The sequence below is a fragment of the Electrona antarctica genome, assembly GCF_951216825.1.
Source record: "Electrona antarctica genome assembly, chromosome: 15".
Taxonomy (NCBI): Eukaryota; Metazoa; Chordata; class Actinopteri; order Myctophiformes; family Myctophidae; genus Electrona; species Electrona antarctica.
Window position 1 is genome coordinate 27,443,922 of NC_136796.1, and position 17,348 is coordinate 27,461,269.

Below are 17,348 nucleotides of genomic sequence, written 5' to 3' on the forward strand. Positions count from 1 at the left end.
TTAAATTTTTGCTAAAAATGTTTTTGCTATTTTTTGTGTTGCTAATTTTGTATTTATTTTAATGTATTGTAAACGTTTTTTAATTGTAATTTGACCCCAGGAAGAATAGTCTCTGCTGAGGCAGTGACTAATGGGGATCTAAAATAAACAAAAATAAAAATGAGTCTTAACCGGCTACGTATGTCGTACTATTGGTATGTCAGACTAACATATAATAATAATAATAATATCTAGGATTATATAGCGCTTTTCATGACACTCAAAGACGCTTTACATGTGTTGGGGCCAGGAGGGGGAACAAGAAAAAGGACAACTTTATTAGAAAAAAACAATTATAAGAATAAAACCAATAAAACAGTGCATATAACAAGTTTTAAAAACACATCAGCTTGGAAATGCGATTGTGAACAGGTGGGTTTTTAGTGCAGATTTGAAGGTGGGAAGTGAGGGGGCATCTCTGATGTGTTTGGGGAGAGCGAATGCCCCCCCATATGCTCCCCAGTCCCTGAAATGTACGGATTACAGGTGTATTTCACTTACGGCTGCCAGCTGTTGTAAAATCACAACCGTATTCTCGAGAAGTTAATTTGCATTGATTGTTCCATGCCCCATTTAACACCATAAAAGGCAACCGGGAACATTAACATGATGATGTTTATGGTGTGATTTTACTAACGCACTTCAAAATAGACAGATCTACAAGTTAACAACGTGACACACCGCATAACTTGTAGATCGGCATATTTTGGCAAACGAGTCCCTCACTGGTCGCGAGGGGTCCACTTAATGATAATAAAGTAGGCTATAGCCTTCTCTCTAAGAAGTAAATGAATGCATTTATATTCAAGTTCAACCTCACAACCAAAGGCTAATAAAACTTGGCAAGGATATTATAAAAGCCCTTTCTACTGATTCATTGCTCACTCACCTTTGCAGAGGTAAAAAGATATCAGAAATGTTTCATCAGAGCTTTATTACTGAGGTGATTCCGTCCTTTGGATATACTGTACATACTGTACATACAGTATCCTCCACTGCATGTCCCACTACATTGGATTTGGAAATGGATTAATGCACATGGCAAGATTTCATGCAAGATTTCAACCAGAGCTTTATTACTGAGGGGAAATCCATCTTTTGCATTAATCATTGTTCTACGTTGGAAAAGCTAAATTTCATCCACTGTTCTCTCATAAAAATGGTAAGATGTATCAGGCTATTGTGTGTGGCATTCATGTGATCAACAGTAGCTTACAGTATTATCAATAATTTATAATACTGTAAGCTACTGTATATTGATTGCGAACGCAGTGAGCACTAACTATAGAAGCTGGCCAAAACTGTCTATGTGTCTGTCTGTGTGTGTCACGCTGTAACACTGCCGGCCCCGCCACCGGGCCGGCAGCTGCGCCAGAGGGCGCAGCTGTATCACACACAAAACGCACGCACGCACGCACGCACGCACGCACGCACGCACGCACGCACACACACCTTAACTTAAAAAAAAACTTAACTTAAAAAAAAACTTAACTTAAAAAAAAAACTTAACTTAAAAAAAACTTAACTTAAAAAAAACTTAACTTAAAAAAAAAACATTAAATAAAAACTTTTTTTTAAAAATACACACACGCATGCACACATACACACTAAAAAACATCTTAAAAAAAAAAAACACTTAAAGTACGTAATTTATTCTAATTGTTACGAGCTGCGTTCGCTTCCCGCGTTCGCGCGACTTACTTGTCTCCTAGTATCTCCTATTTGGCTACAGTACCAAGTCGGCCATACCACCCATGACGCGCGTGTGTGCGTGCGTGCATTGGGGGAATATGATAACTAAAACTTTCAGGCCTGTGGCATAATCATAACCCGACATACAAAACAAAAACAAGCATCAAACATGATAGAAATCTACCGGGAACTGCCCATAGATCCGAAGTCCCGTTAGTCCGAACATGCACTGCTCCCGTGCTTGCGGTTATGTTTAGGTTAGGATTAGAGATAGGGATAGTAATTTCGGAACAAGGAACCTTCTGACTAACGACACGGCACCAATCTACCTATGGTGCACTGAAGAAGACACATTTGTATACCTACATTATTACCATAATACCATCAAGGAACCAAATGTAAACATTTCAACAACTATTAAGGTTCATACAAGGACTTTGCTTTGGCCTGTGGCACAATAATAACCCAATATTAAACAAAAACAAGCATCCACCATCCTTATATACAATTGAAAACATGTCCCCAAAAGCACGCACAGGAACAAAAGGCACCAGCTACTACGTCACTGACACGCTGCAACACGCTGCAACACACACTGCAACAACACACTAACACGACACAGTCTTACCCTCCGCGTCGATCCGCTGCAACACACACTGCAACAACACACTAACACGACACAGTCTTACCCTCCGCGTCGATCCACGGCTATCTCCTCATGTCGCGCCGCACGCCCACAGTCAACAACACCCGCGTAAAAACTGTCATTGCACTGCCACTACAGCCGCCTCCCGTCCACACTCACAAACAACATCAATATCAATAATAAACACAAACACGCCACAAGCACCGACACCCCCGCCTAATTTGTTGCCAGGTCTATGAAAACAAGCCCAGAAAAAATGCCATTCAACACGCTACTTACAACTCGCTTACAATTCGCGGACCTGGCAACACTGCATCCTGTTTTCCCATTGGCTACGGTTGCTACAACACGCATTTGCACTGCATCTTGGGAGCAACACAGCTTAATGTAGGGGTCACCGATTGCTGTGCTACATCCCCCTCATGTCCTCACCACCCCGTTCGGCTACACCACACACACTCACCTACACAATTCTCCACATGCAACACAGGGCCCTTATTGGCTAGCCCCCTCACATGGCGATCCCCACGCAACAAAACACAGCCAGCCACACACACACACACCCACCCACACACACACACACAACGCCCACGTTCGGAAATATCGCACTGAGCGCACTGTGCAAACCTGGCGTGGTACAAGCGGGACAAACCGACGCGCAAATATCGACACGAACAACAACAACAACACTACACGCACACGCGCGCGCTGCAACAACACACAGCTACGTCCAGTGTGTGTGTGTGTGTGTGTGTGCGTGCGTGCGTGCGCGGGGGGGAATTTGGATCGCCTCGCGATGCAGCGAAAATGCCACTACACTACACAGGGCTCGACAGTGCGACTAGGTACTCGCATTTGCGCCTTACAACATCACCGTGCGAGTTGTAACATTCACTTTGTACCACCGGTGCGACTACACAATCCGAACTTTAAAGCTACAACTTGCGCAGTTTACATCCACAAGAATGTGTCACTCTCTCGGTTCTGCACCGCTGCTGGAGAAGTATAGCACTGTCGCAGGCAGCGCCACTAATCCCCCCCCCCCCCCCCACACACCCCAGAGACGGAGGAGAGAGAAGAGAGCGAGAGAGACAGAGAGCACACACGTGAGTCCTGCAAATTATATTGACCCAATATTAATTTGTACAACCTAGCAAAGCATAAGATATCATGCTTTGGAGAATAGGCTGGTCTCTCTTTTTACAAGACATAAGCCATTGCATACAGCTTCTCAACCCTTTTAAATTTCAAGGACCCCCATAACTCTGAGAGTAAAACCAAATGGACCCATAAGAGTCCCATTTGATTCCATTTGTACAGTATCACAGTTACACGTTATAACAGAGTACATTTGGTTCCATTTGTACACTCTCAGAGTTACAGACCTGTAGGGTCCACTTGGTTCCATTTGTACACTCTCAGAGTTACAGACCTATAATGGGTCCATTTGGAACCCCCTCAAGGAACCATGAGGGTCCCTGGATCACACCTTTGACAGCCACTGCTTTAAATCTATACATAACTAATATAGAGCATATTTGATCCATTTATTGTTATGGATAAGAACAACAACACTACACGCGCGCGCGCGCACGCGCTGCAACACAAAACAGCTGCATACAACGCGTGTCACTGTGGACTTCTGTATCTGTGGACTTCTGTATCGCAACGCGGGGCAACGCAACTCTGGGATGAGCGGGCCGAAGGCCCGCGAAATTCTAGTTATATACGTAAAACAACCTATGGTGCACTGAACAGACTCATATTCCCATCCCAAGTTGGACTGTGAAAAGTGCATTAGTCAACTAGAAAGGTGCAATTCTAGGAAATTGCAAGTGTGGTTGCACTGACACGAGTCGCGAGGAATCCACTGGGAACTGAATTCTGTTTTACCATTTATATTACCAGTATATACAGTATTGTATATCATGTCATGTGAAGCATGACCAAAAGCTTCACTTTTCTGTTGTGCAAAAGTTAACAAAAAGCTTAATTTGGCTGGCAAAACATTCTCGGACCAAGAACAATAGTGTGTTGCCAATAGCAACCACACTAATTATGTTGTCAGATGTTTAACGGAAAGGTAATGGTATTGGGAAACCATCACTGTACAATGATAATGTGGTTAGCAGAAATGTACGAATAAGCCAGTAAGAATTAGCCAGTCATATTCTATTTCTTGTTCCAACCCTGCGGGTGGATAGGCAAGATGGAGCCAGGCATGTACCTGTCACAGCCCCAGGGCATCTTACTCCAGAGCATGGACCCTGGATACTACCTTCATAGCCAGAAGCTGCATGCTACTCATCCAGGGCTTCGTTCTTGAAACCATGGAGCCAGATCAAAGCCAAAACAGTGGTCCGCACGTCCTGGTTCACCTGTGCAGGCATTGAGTTGCTGACATTGCTCTGTCAGAGTCCAGGAGCCAGAGGCATTCTGGACAGAAATAAGATATATTTAATATGTTGGGCTTTCACATTAAGCAGCCTCGATCCTGACCGTGAAATGGAGTAATAGAATTACATACGTCACCACTTACTAGCGGTATGCTCAGCACATTTGTTGTTCTCTTGGCCTTTTCATAAAATGTCATCTCGTATAAGAAATGTTAAAGGATGAAGACATTGAAGACACCATGCAAACAGTTACAGTGGGAAGCAGCACAATACAGGGATGGCTGTTGTTCTTCTTTCTTGGTATCCAATATGCAGATGAGTTAACTTCTTTAATAGAATGTCACCTTTTTAGAATAGATAAAAATTGAGTTGGAAGTTTGAATCGAAAATAAATATATCTTGTGTAGTTTATAAAAAATATGAATACAATCCCAGTCCATTGATTGATTGAATACTTTATTAAAAAATGAATGGCAAACAGTACAGCAAGTACAATTATGTAAGCAATGCTAAAAGGATAACACACAAAAAAGCCTTGTGGGCTTGTTTCCATTGTGGTCCTGTCACCTGTGTATTCAACTCATAATCAGGAGTCAGGACATACAAAGCCTTGTTGAAATGTGGTGCTCTTTTTGGGTGGTTTTGAATGAGGATAGGGAGTTGCAAAGTTTGATGGCTGATGATAGGGGCGTTACACACAGTCACACACAGTCAAGATACTCAGGGATCAGTGCCAGACAAGGCCCATAGGGCCTATAGATACTCGGGGATCAGTGCCAGACAAGGCCCATAGGGCCCATAGATACTCAGGGATCAGTGCCAGACAAGGCCCATAGGGCCTACAGATACTCAGGGATCAGTGCCAGACAAGGCCCATAGGGCCTACAGATACTCAGGGATCAGTGCCAGACAAGGCCCATAGGGCCTACAGATACTCAGGGATCAGTGCCAGACGAGGCCCATAGGGCCCATAGATACTCAGGGATCAGTGCCAGACGAGGCCCATAGGGCCTATAGATACTCAGGGATCAGTGCCAGACGAGGCCCATAGGGCCTATAGATACTCAGGCCCATAGGGCCTATAGATACTCAGGGATCAGTGCCAGACAAGGCCCATAGGGCCTATAGATACTCAGGGATCAGGGCCTATAGATACCCAGGGATCAGTGCCAGACGAGGCCCATAGGGCCTACAGATACTCAGGGATCAGTGCCAGACGAGGCCCATAGGGCCCATAGATACTCAGGGATCAGTGCCAGACGAGGCCCATAGGGCCCATAGATACTCAGGGATCAGTGCCAGACGAGGCCCATAGGGCCTATAGATACTCAGGCCCATAGGGCCTATAGATACTCAGGGATCAGTGCCAGACAAGGCCCATAGGGCCTATAGATACTCAGGGATCAGGGCCTATAGATACTCAGGGATCAGTGCCTATAGATACTCAGGGATCAGTGCCAGACAAGGCCCATTGGGCCTATAGATACTCAGGGATCAGTGCCAGACAAGGCCCATTGGGCCTATAGATACTCAGGGATCAGTGCCAGACAAGGCCCATAGGGCCTATACTGTAGATACTCAGGGATCAGTGCCAGACAAGGCCCATTGCGTTCCTTAATCACTGCCCAACACAGCTCCCGATGGTGCAGGCAAGTTAGTTACTCTAAATAACAGGCAGGCAGGAGGGAGCTTATTAGGATGAAAAGACAGTGTCCTTTGCTTCATTTTCAACTCTAATTACTAACAGTTTGGAACAAGTTCATCCACAATCTTGTTTTCATCCAGCCTCTTCTGTGTGAACGATGAGATCAGTGTTATCTTCTAGAATGTAGAGAATGTAAATTCAAACAATTTTTTTTTCCAATTTGGCATTTCCAAATGCCAATTGCCATAAGGAAAATGTCAATCAAGTTAACAAATTATATGGGGCGAGGGAGAAGGGCTGTGTGCAGGTCACTTTCTACGTGAACCGTGTAGTCCTGATGAAACATGAACACATATTCCTTCATTGGAGAAATAGCAAGAGAGGGAGATTTAGAGGTATTATACTATACATTATACTATACACATGTAGAAATGTACATACATGTAGAAATCTATTGTTCATAAAGTATATTGACTTACTGTACAAGCAAACACATTCTACTCACATACCCTCCCGCAAATCCATAAGGTCAAGACAGGTCTGGCCAGGAATGAGAAACCAATGTTTACCTACAGAGAGAAGACACCTTAGCCAGCCAGTCAATAATGTATAGCTGACAACTTACATAAGCCACAAAAGTCTATCTCACCCTCCACCATCAGACAGCCAAAGCCCTCTTGGGTAGACTCATCATGTCCGCTCCTATCGGAGAACTGTACACTGTCCATGACGGAAGCTAAGGAGAGAGAGAGAGAGAGAGAGAGAGAGAGAGAGAGAGAGAGAGAGAGAGAGAGAGAGAGAGAGAGAGAGAGAGAGAGAGAGGGCCCTTGAGCATCGTCACACTGTGGGGCAAAGGGATAAAAGCCATTGAGAGGAAGCCGACGGGGAGGGAGGAGAAATCGTGAGAGGGTGAGGAGTGGGATAGAGATCGAGGGACAGCGATGGAAGAGTGATATAGTAAAAACAAAGTTTGGAGAGCGAAAGAGAAAATGTTAAGAAAAAGTAAATGAAATAAAGCAGTTTGGATTAAGTGATCATGAAGGGGAAGGGAGATATAAGGATGAAGGGAGATACTGTAAAGCAGACAGGCTCAATGTGGTGGGAGCGAGCATCCTCAGCTTAAACAGAAGGAGAATGTACTGTATTGAAAAGAAAACAAATCATATGATAGTCTCTGGCCTCTGGCTGACTGATGGTCTCTGCAGAATACATTTGAAGTCAGTACACACACACACACACACACACACACACACACACACACACACACACACACACACACACACACACACACACACACACACACACACACACACACACACACACACACACACACACTCTCTGCTGGCCTTTACTCTCACCTGGTCTACACACACACACACACACACACACACACACACACACACACACACACACACACACACTCTGCTGGCCTTTACTCTCACCTGGTCTACACACACACACACACACACACACACACACACACACACACACACACACACACACACACACGCACAGACATGCTTGGCCTTGAAATTCTGTCCTGCGTTTGTTGTGTTTTGGGTTCCCTACAGTGGTGTTATCCTGTTTGGATCAAAGGAAAGAGTCTTCCTGTCTGGAGAATCCAACTCAGATGCTGCTGCATACATACACAATAAAGGCCTGATTACACTGCTGACACGTACATGCACTGTAGGTCTATTTATATTTTATACTACAATATATAACGGTTTCGCAGTTGGAGATACAGTATTTACACTTCTACCCGCACACACTTTCATCTCTTCCCAGAGTAACAGGAATTTATTTCCAAGAATTTAAGACCAGTGGGTTGTCTTTATACGCTTATAGTGACGACGTATAAAGATGCCGATACTAGCGATGGATGTCTTCACACTTCTGAAACAGAGCAGCCATGTATCTATTCTAGCACTTGAGGTCCGTATCGTGCATAGATAGGACGGGGCCAACTTAAGTACAGTCTACAGACCCCTATTTGGAACCCCAGTCAATGACGTATACTACAGTAGGCCATGGTTTAAATTCATTTTAATTAATTTCAAGACACATTGCATTAGGTGTACATTGTGATAGAGAATGTATTGTTGGGGATCGGCAGTTTGTATACAGTAATTATTTTTGCTTATCGGTCACACACAGCTCACAATACATCTTTAATATAACATATTGGGCCTTGACTTCATGGTCAATGCAATCCATTAATTTAAAACTTATTTTACTTATAATAGGCCATAACGGAGTCCAAACCTTTTGACATAGAAGGGCACACATTGAAAACATAACGTGGGGGGTGGTGGTTGACCGCGTGGCAGAAAATACATACTACCAAAAGTTGGACATAGATTATTTACACTAGTAGCAAGTTGTTGTGTGCAGTTGAGTGTTGCATTCAAATCACACGGAACACAATAGTTACCCACTCTCTAGCTTCATCCATCCATTCATCTATCTTCAACCGCTTATCCGTAGTCGGGTCGCGGGGGCAACAGCTCCACCAGAGTGTTCCAGACTTCCCTCTCCAGAGCAACATTAGTGACTTCCTCCTGGGGGATCCCGAGACGTTCCAAGGCCAGTGAGTCGATGTGTTTCCTCCAACTGCGCCTTGGTCTTCCCCAGGGTCTCCTCCCAGTGGGACGTGCCTCAAGGACCTCCCTAGGGAGACGCCCGAGAGTCATCCTAACCAGATGCCTGAATCACCTAAGCTGGCTCCTTTCCAGGCGAAGAAGCAGCGACTCTACTCCGAGTCTCTCTTGTGTGACTGAACTTCTCACCCTAAGGGAGATGCCAGCCACCCGTTGAAGAAAACTCATTTCGGCCGCTTGTATTTGCGACCTTATTCTTTCGGTCATGACCCACACTTCACGACCATAGCTTTGCTTTCTGGCTCAACTCTCTTTTTGTCACAACAGTGCGGTACAGCGACTGCAATACCGCCCCTGCCGCTCCGATTCTCCGGCTGATCTCCTTCTCCGTCCTCCCCTCACTTGTGAACAAGACCCGAGATACTTGAACTCCTTCACCTGGGGTAATGCCTCATTCCCTACTCTAGCTTCACATGGACGTATTTGGCCGCAGGGCCCTGCTGTACGCCAGACATCCGTAGTCTGCACTAGCCTTTTACCCTGCCTTCACTTAGACACAGGTCCCTTGTGTTTACCAAGTTATAACATGAGGGGTCAAGGGCAGACTATAACGTGGGTGGTGGACTGTGGACCAGAAAATGTGTTTCTTTTTCTTCCCAGTGGTTGCAAACCTTTTTTGAATCGGAGCCCACGTTAAAATCTTGAAAATGCACATGGCCCACCCATCTGACCACTTAACACGGCAGCCAGATGGGTGGGCCTCATGCATTTTCAGATTTCAGATTTATATTTATTTGAATGATCAATCCATTGATTGTGTTCTTATTTATGACCAAACGAGTAAATATACATGTTGTTGTTTTGTTGGGTCCCACTTCAGTTAGGACAGATTTCTGCATGACCTTGCGGAGCTTGCAGAAAACGCGTCTACATCCATTCCTAGGCTGTACAACAGCGCCCCCCCATTTATTGTGTTCTAGCATTGATTGGTAACTTATAGTATACTCACTGTACTGTTCCTATTTATCTGTATCACAATGAAAACTCATACCATGACATTTACCATGACATTTAAAACTCACAGGTTGAGTATCGCCTTAACAGACAACTCTTGATGTATAATGACAATGCGTCATCATATAATAATTATCGTGTTGACTCCCTGAAATAGATAAGACAAGACGGGCAGGTTGGCATCCCCGTGACTCTGTTTACCAGCCGAGTTTGTCCTGAGGTGTCAACGTGTGGATGCCAGGGTTGAGTGTCACCGTCAGCCACCCAGACATTTCGCTGGTGCTAAGAATAGCGTTGATGTGGCCAGGAGTCAGACACACGTGACGGGGACAAACCGGTCCGGTCGCGTGCCGTGTTGTCTTTCGGAGACGTTCAACTACAGAATTCTGAACATTTTCCTGTCTGAGAATTCATCTGTTGACACCTTTTGTTGTCTGTACATGATGTTTGTCATCACCTGTCGCTATTTTTAGTACTGTAGGTCTTGGCTTTGACATCATTGTGTCACTGAATGGTTTTCAAACTCTTGCAGAGGTTTGTCTCGCTGCTTTATACTTTCTTAACATATATGTATCACATTCATCTGGAGGTTTCTCTGTAGGTCCATTCTTAATATTTGCAAAAAATTGTGCATTTCTTGAAACAATTTGTACAAACAGCACCACACAATGTATTACTTGCAACTACTCAAACTTTTTCATTTGTTAATTAGCTTATCCTCAGAATGACAAGATAGGCAAAATGCTTAGGCATGTTGTCAATATAACAGTGAGTAGTATTTCCTGATGTAAACTCAGTAATTCAGCCCTCCTTTGACTATGCTTGCACCTCTTGTTTCTCAAACATCTCTATGACACTAAAGACCAAGCTACAAACCTCCCAAAGCAAACTAATTTGACTACTCCTTGGTCTGGGGCCCATGACCCATCATTTTGCAACCCAATTCGATAGTCTAGCTCCATGTAGAAAAGAGAGTTAAGCAATTGAAATTGGGACTGATTTAAAATTGTAAATGCAGCTTTGCCCTCTATGCCCTCTGTACCTGCATACCTGACAAACTACAAAGTGAGCAACTCCCACAGCCACAAAACAAGAGGAAGCGAGAACAACGATCTGGTACCACCCACTTTCAAAACAAACATGGGCAATGTATCCTACTACAGCACTGCCACCCAAGTGTGGAATGCCCTGACACCCTCCCTTAAAAAATACAAATCCCTGGTGTCCTTTAAAACAGGTCTGAAAATTCACCTTTCAGCATGCCAAAGGGAGAGGAAATGATTACCCCCCCCTTTAGTCTAGTGACTACCCCCACCTCCTTATAACCCCCTTCTTTGTTCCCCAACCTGTACATATTTTTGTTATTTTTACCTTTATGATGACTTGAATTTTGTTGTTATTTTTCATGTCATGATTATGAATTGAATAACCAGGACCTGAATGGAAACAAGACTGCAAGGACTTTTTTTTCCGGTGATCCCTTTGGACGTGCGTTTGACTGTACCCTGTACTGATTACATTTCTGTTTGACTGTACCCTGTACTGATTACATTTCTGCCAATAAAGTATTCAATCAATCAATCAAACTATGATAAGGCTTTTATGACAATGAATGAAGGCAAGGCCACACTTCTTCTTTATGGCATAATATATCAATGTCATCAGTAAAAAGTTCCAAATTACTGTGTGTGGGTCTGTGGGAGATGGGACAGGATTCACATTTTATTTTTTTGTTCAGTCATTTGTAGACAGACCACGTCATTGCAATACAGAAAAAACTGGAAAAAAAAGAAAAACAGCACTGTGTACAGTACAAGATCAGGTCTGGCAAAAGGCAGTGCTTCACTGTGCATATAGCAAGTTACTAAGGTTTACACTTAATATAACCTCAGTCTCAGCACAAATATGAGTTGGGGACATACAGTACATACAAGCCTCCAAGTACAGCTCCAGACTGGACACAGTCAGCACACACACACACACACACACACACACACACACACACACACACACACACACACACACACACACACACACCTGCTGGCGGAATGCACAAGAAACCCGGTGTTTGATCGAGGTCGTTGTGGTTTGCAAGATTAACCGCAGAGAATAATTTGTACCATTGCTGTCTGAGCTGTTGCATGTTTGTTGTCTCTACCATATGTTTTTCATCACCTGTCGCTGTGTTTAGTACTGCTGGTTTGACATCATTGTGGCGTGTTATGTCACGCTGTACAAATACTAAATGAGAAAGGTAGGAAACACCCCTGAGGCTGTACTGTACATGAACTGTACATGCAGTGCTGTAGGAAAATCACACCTGATGATCCTGTTAGGCTACTGATTCTCATCCACATCACAACCAATATCTTCCCTTTGTTAATAAAGTAGCTGAGAGCAATTTATCAATTCAGGAATCATTTTATAGAAAATATGCGTGACAACTAGATCAACCATTTTGCATGTAATAATGACTTCTGCAATAAATGAATGCTAAGACAGACACATGTGGGAAACATCTGACAATGTACATAATCATTTGCATGAATGTGTCAAAACAAAATTGTTAATTTGATCAAAAGAATGAAAAATTGCTTTTTTGATGTCCAAATGACTACTTGATGTGGAGGGTGATCATCAATCCCATTTTGATCTGATAAATTAACTTTGGTAAATGCTTAAAAAAGAAGCACCAATTAACTGGTCTCTTATATCATGGCTTCATGATTGAAGTATGCATGTTTAACCGATGTAATCACTACATGTGCATGTGGTATCTTCCATCGAGATCTGCCTAGTCAATCCATTTTCATGGAAAAGCTGGTTTCCTGAATATCGTTGCAGGTACAGTAGTATCCCAGCAACTAGGATATCCCAGACAGTGGCCTTGTGTGGTTAGAGTGTCCGTCCTGAAACTGGGAGGTCGGGGTTCGATCCCCGGCCGGGTCATACCAAAGACTGTAAAAATGGGACCCAATGCCTCCCTGCTTGGCACTCAGCATCAAGGGTTGGATTGGGGAGTCAAATCTACTAATCAAATGGTTCCCGAGTGCGGCACGGCTGCAGCTCACCGCTCCTTGGCTGCGGCTCACTGCTCCAAGAGATGGGTCAAATGCGGAGAAAACATTTCACTCCGGTAACGTGTGTGACAAATCGTACGACTTTGACTTTGAGGATGCAGCACTGCTCAGCTTATCCACTTGAACCCCAGCATAGTATTCTGGGCAGAATGTTCGGTGTGTGACACCGAAAGGCAACTAAGTATAATTCCGGCTTTTGTGCCACATAGTACTGTAGCTGTCATTTAGCAAGTTTGAGTCAAACACCCTTTTCTGCAATCCACACAATCTTGCTCACCCCAGAGCTTTAAAATCCCCCTTTAAGGTTTGTCTCTTTCATCGACCTCCATCCCCTCACCGCCGAAATGTTTTGAACATGTGAAATCAATGAGGGCTTATAGCTTTCCCCTGGATACACTAAGTCGCTCTTTTCATGGAAACATGGACGTGTTTTTTCACACTGCATATCTAATGTTTTATGCACAAGCAATGCTGCACAAGCCAGCATCTTCCCAGAATACATGGTAGATCTGCAATCAGCACCGCGCGTGCAGCAGCACAACTAGGCCTGCTGTAGTTTTAAGTGTGAAACAGCCATTATGATACGACAGGAAGCATCGCATGGTCGCATAATGACAGATGAGCACAATCCACATTGGAGACATTTTACAGAATATTACAAAGCGTGCTCTGCCCTGGTTTTTCTCCCTCTCTTCTCCCCGCCGGCTAATGTTCCATTGTGTCTAATCAATGGTGAAGCCATAGTAATTTGGTTTGATTGAAACCCCCTGTAGGATAAAAACAGAATCATTATAGTGTGAAAAAGGGGCACAGATGGGATAAAAAAGAAAAGAATATACAGAACCGAACAGACTGCCATCGCAACACAAAGTGCCTTTAATTCTGCATCCTGTGGGGGAAACATCCACATGAAGTAGTTATGATGGTAATTGGTGGCTTGTTGATAATTGCATCATGGCTTTTTTCTCAGCATGTAAATGGACCATTTGCATGCATCATACATCGCCTTCAGATTGATGAATTAATAATTAAATTCAATGGTTCGTTTCTCTGGCTCTCACGCGCACACACCTACACGTTCAAGTGCACTCTGTCGCCTTTTCATTGTCTGTCATTTTCTCTTCTCTCCCTCTCATTTTCCCTCTCTCTCTCTCTGTGTCTGTCTCTCTGCAGACGAATTTAACCCTGAAGTTCCCAAACTGGAGAAAAGTGTCAGTGGCAGCAGCCGATCGCGTGACCGCCTTCTCCTCACTCTGGGGATGCTGCTCATGTCTGTTCTCCTGTTGTCCTAGCGACTGTCGCCGGGAATGACGCTTCCCGCATAGCTGGACCACCTTCGTCCAAAGGGCTTCACATCCAACGACCGTGAGTCTTCAATCTAGAAATGAGCGGGAATAAAGGAAAAAACTACCGATCAGAAACACAAACTGAAACCCTATCAAATCGAATCAAATCAACAAAAAACAAACACACATACACACACATGCACAACTGGACTAACTTTACCCAAAAGCTCGAAAAAAGGAGGGGCCTTTTAGCAAACACACACTTACACTGACATTTATGGACACTTCCCAATGAATACCGTCGCTTTTCATGTAGGTTTTATGTGCCGCAACATGAAGAGCCCCAACTACTGTTCAGAAAATACATCACACACACACACCATACAGCGCTGCTGTCGCCCCTGGCAGCCGCGAGGCAAGGCTGTCACACGCTCTGACAGCACAAGTGGATTTATATAGTGATGGATGTTGGTCACACACCCTCACAGGTGCATGGATGTCACACTCTGGAGGAAGGCGATGCATTGTCTTTAAATGGAGAGCCAAAAAGATGTAGTGGCCGCAAGCGTTTGAGGAGCACAGCGGTCATAACCGGATTTGATCTTTCTCTACCGCAGAGAACCCGGTGGATTGTAGGCCTTTTAACCCACAGACATTCTACAAAAGACGAGTGGATTAAACTTGACTTTGATCGGATGCAGTGAAGAGAGAGCCGGACTGTGACACTGAAACTGTACTCTGCAGCAAGGCTTTCTTTTTGGGCCATTATATTAGGTGGTCCTTGACATGAAGTGAGGCCATTGCACCCATTGATGATCGAATGTTTTCACTTTAGCGTGAATGAACTGATAATGGAGCCACACGGAGGTGTGTCTTGGTGGAAACAAATGGGAACTTTGCGCAGATTTCCACACGCCTTCTTAAGAATCTAAAATCTAAAAGTACTCCTGGCTTTGTGATAGGTACAGACACAACACTGGCATTTCTTAGAGGAATAGTGAGAGGCCTCTCGCCACTATTTCTGAGTCTTTTATTTCCTGCCTTCAGTCTGGCCAACCTCCCTAGAAAAATACATAACCCAGGACTGGCAATTTGAAGGCACTTAGATGCGGTAGACGTTGTGTTCTGCGCCGACACGCCCACCCTTGAGCACTTAGATGTTCATGGGTGTCGAGCCTTTATTCCTTCTGAGCGGTAATCAGCAGAATGGTTTCTGAATACCATTAATTCCAAGAACCTATCCTGGCAGCCAGTTCCCTTCCAATCCCGACAGCCCGCTGTATACCCCCCCTCCCCAACACACACACACACACACACACACACATACACACACACGCGTGCACACACACACAGATTCGCACTTCACAAGTCGCCAGCCAATCAGCGCTGATGGCTATTCAGTCTCAGTCACCATGGAAACGACCCCATACAGTCGCCAGACAGAGCGGCAGGTGCCTGAGGAGACTTTGTGCTTTGAGTCACAAAGTAGCGCTGCCACCATTTTGTTTTTAAAAAATAGAGAGAGAGGAAAAAAAGGTGTGAATGTGCAAATAAACAGCAGAGGTCCACGTTTTTATACCGCAACACAGGACGATGTAGGATCGCACTGATGAGATGGCGATGCTCTGCGTTTTTTGAAGTTTAGTTACTTAACACATGTATTCTATGTTCACGTCGGATTATGTTTCCTTTTTATGTGCCTAATTTATTTGTCTGCATTTGTAGGATTTCTCTCATTAAGCTACTGTGCCAAATGTACTTTTATTTTATTATTTATTTATTGATTTCTTTTATACAGTGGAAGTTATACTAAAGCATTTGCTTTTGCAAAACAAGGTGGATGGTCAGATGTAATTCAGTCTGACAAACAATGAAGGATATTGGTTCTGACTAGTGAGTAAGGATATCCAGTCAGTAACGCTCTGCTCTCATGTAACAGATACTGCTTAACCAGATTTAGTTGCTGAGACGCATTTCATGAACCAATAATGACAGCACAGAGGAAATCAGAGAAGAGGCCAAATGGGAAGGAAGGACGGCATTCCTCATGTGCTGCACTTGCAATATTCATGGCAAGAAACACGCAGACTGCATTGTAATGTATATTTATAAAACACGGCAGTGATGGTACGTGTGTGTGTGTGTGTGTGTGTGTGTGTGTGTGTGTGTGTGTGTGTGTGTGTGTGTGTGTGTGTGTGTGTGTGTGTGTGTGTGTGTGTGTGTGTGTGTGTGTGTGTGTGTGTGTGTGTGTGTGTGTGTGTGTGTGTGTGTGAGAATGAGGACAAACATGTGTGCACATTTTGCGTGCGTATGTAGAATGTGTTCGTCCGCGCTTTTCAAGTATGTGGCATTTAGAAATTTCGTACCCGTTAAGGAGTCGTTTGTAGGATCTGAATATGCAAGTGTGTATGAGAGAATGTGCTCTCCTGTAATGTTAGTTTACGTTAGGGGTCTGGGAAGGGGGGCAAAAAGCATTTACGCCTAGTTTATACTTTGTCGCAGGACCACGTCGCTAGAAAGAAATAACTGATTTTCAACAGAAAATCTGTTATTTTTGTCGATCAGAGTGGTCATATGATGAGTTATAAATTAGCCCTTACACATGTTGAAGACAGCCACAACAAATGGGGTTTTACCTTTGACAAGAATGAACAAAAACAACTGTAAATTGATCCAAGAATGATTAAAACGATAATTAAAATCTTTTAGCAAATGTATTTTTCTGCCTTTATTGATAATCCTACCATGTTTTGAATGTACTGTATGAGTTTTTTTCCGCCACACAGAGAAAGTGACACCCTTTTCCAACAAAGTGAGTTGTGTCTTTAATGCTCTGTTGTGTGATGCATGGCCCCTGCCGATAATCAAAGGAAGTTATGATCACAAGCTGTTGTTTTTTTACACAAAGCAGCTCTCGCCCTCCCTGCAACACCCCACATCCATTGTTTAT

At 43.9% G+C, this 17,348-nt stretch overlaps 1 protein-coding gene across 2 annotated transcripts in view; it reads left to right on the forward strand.

Annotated features, from left to right (window-relative positions):
- efna3a (ephrin-A3a) overlaps positions 1-14,564 on the forward strand; it is a 93,957-nt gene extending 79,393 nt beyond the window's left edge. For both annotated transcript variants that reach the window (XM_079522743.1, XM_079522744.1), the window contains one exon: positions 14,286-14,564. In XM_079522743.1, coding sequence (XP_079378869.1) covers positions 14,286-14,404 — 119 coding nt within the window. In that variant the 3' untranslated portion in view covers positions 14,405-14,564. The remainder of the gene's footprint in view (positions 1-14,285) is intronic.
- Positions 14,565-17,348: the final 2,784 nt, after the last annotated feature.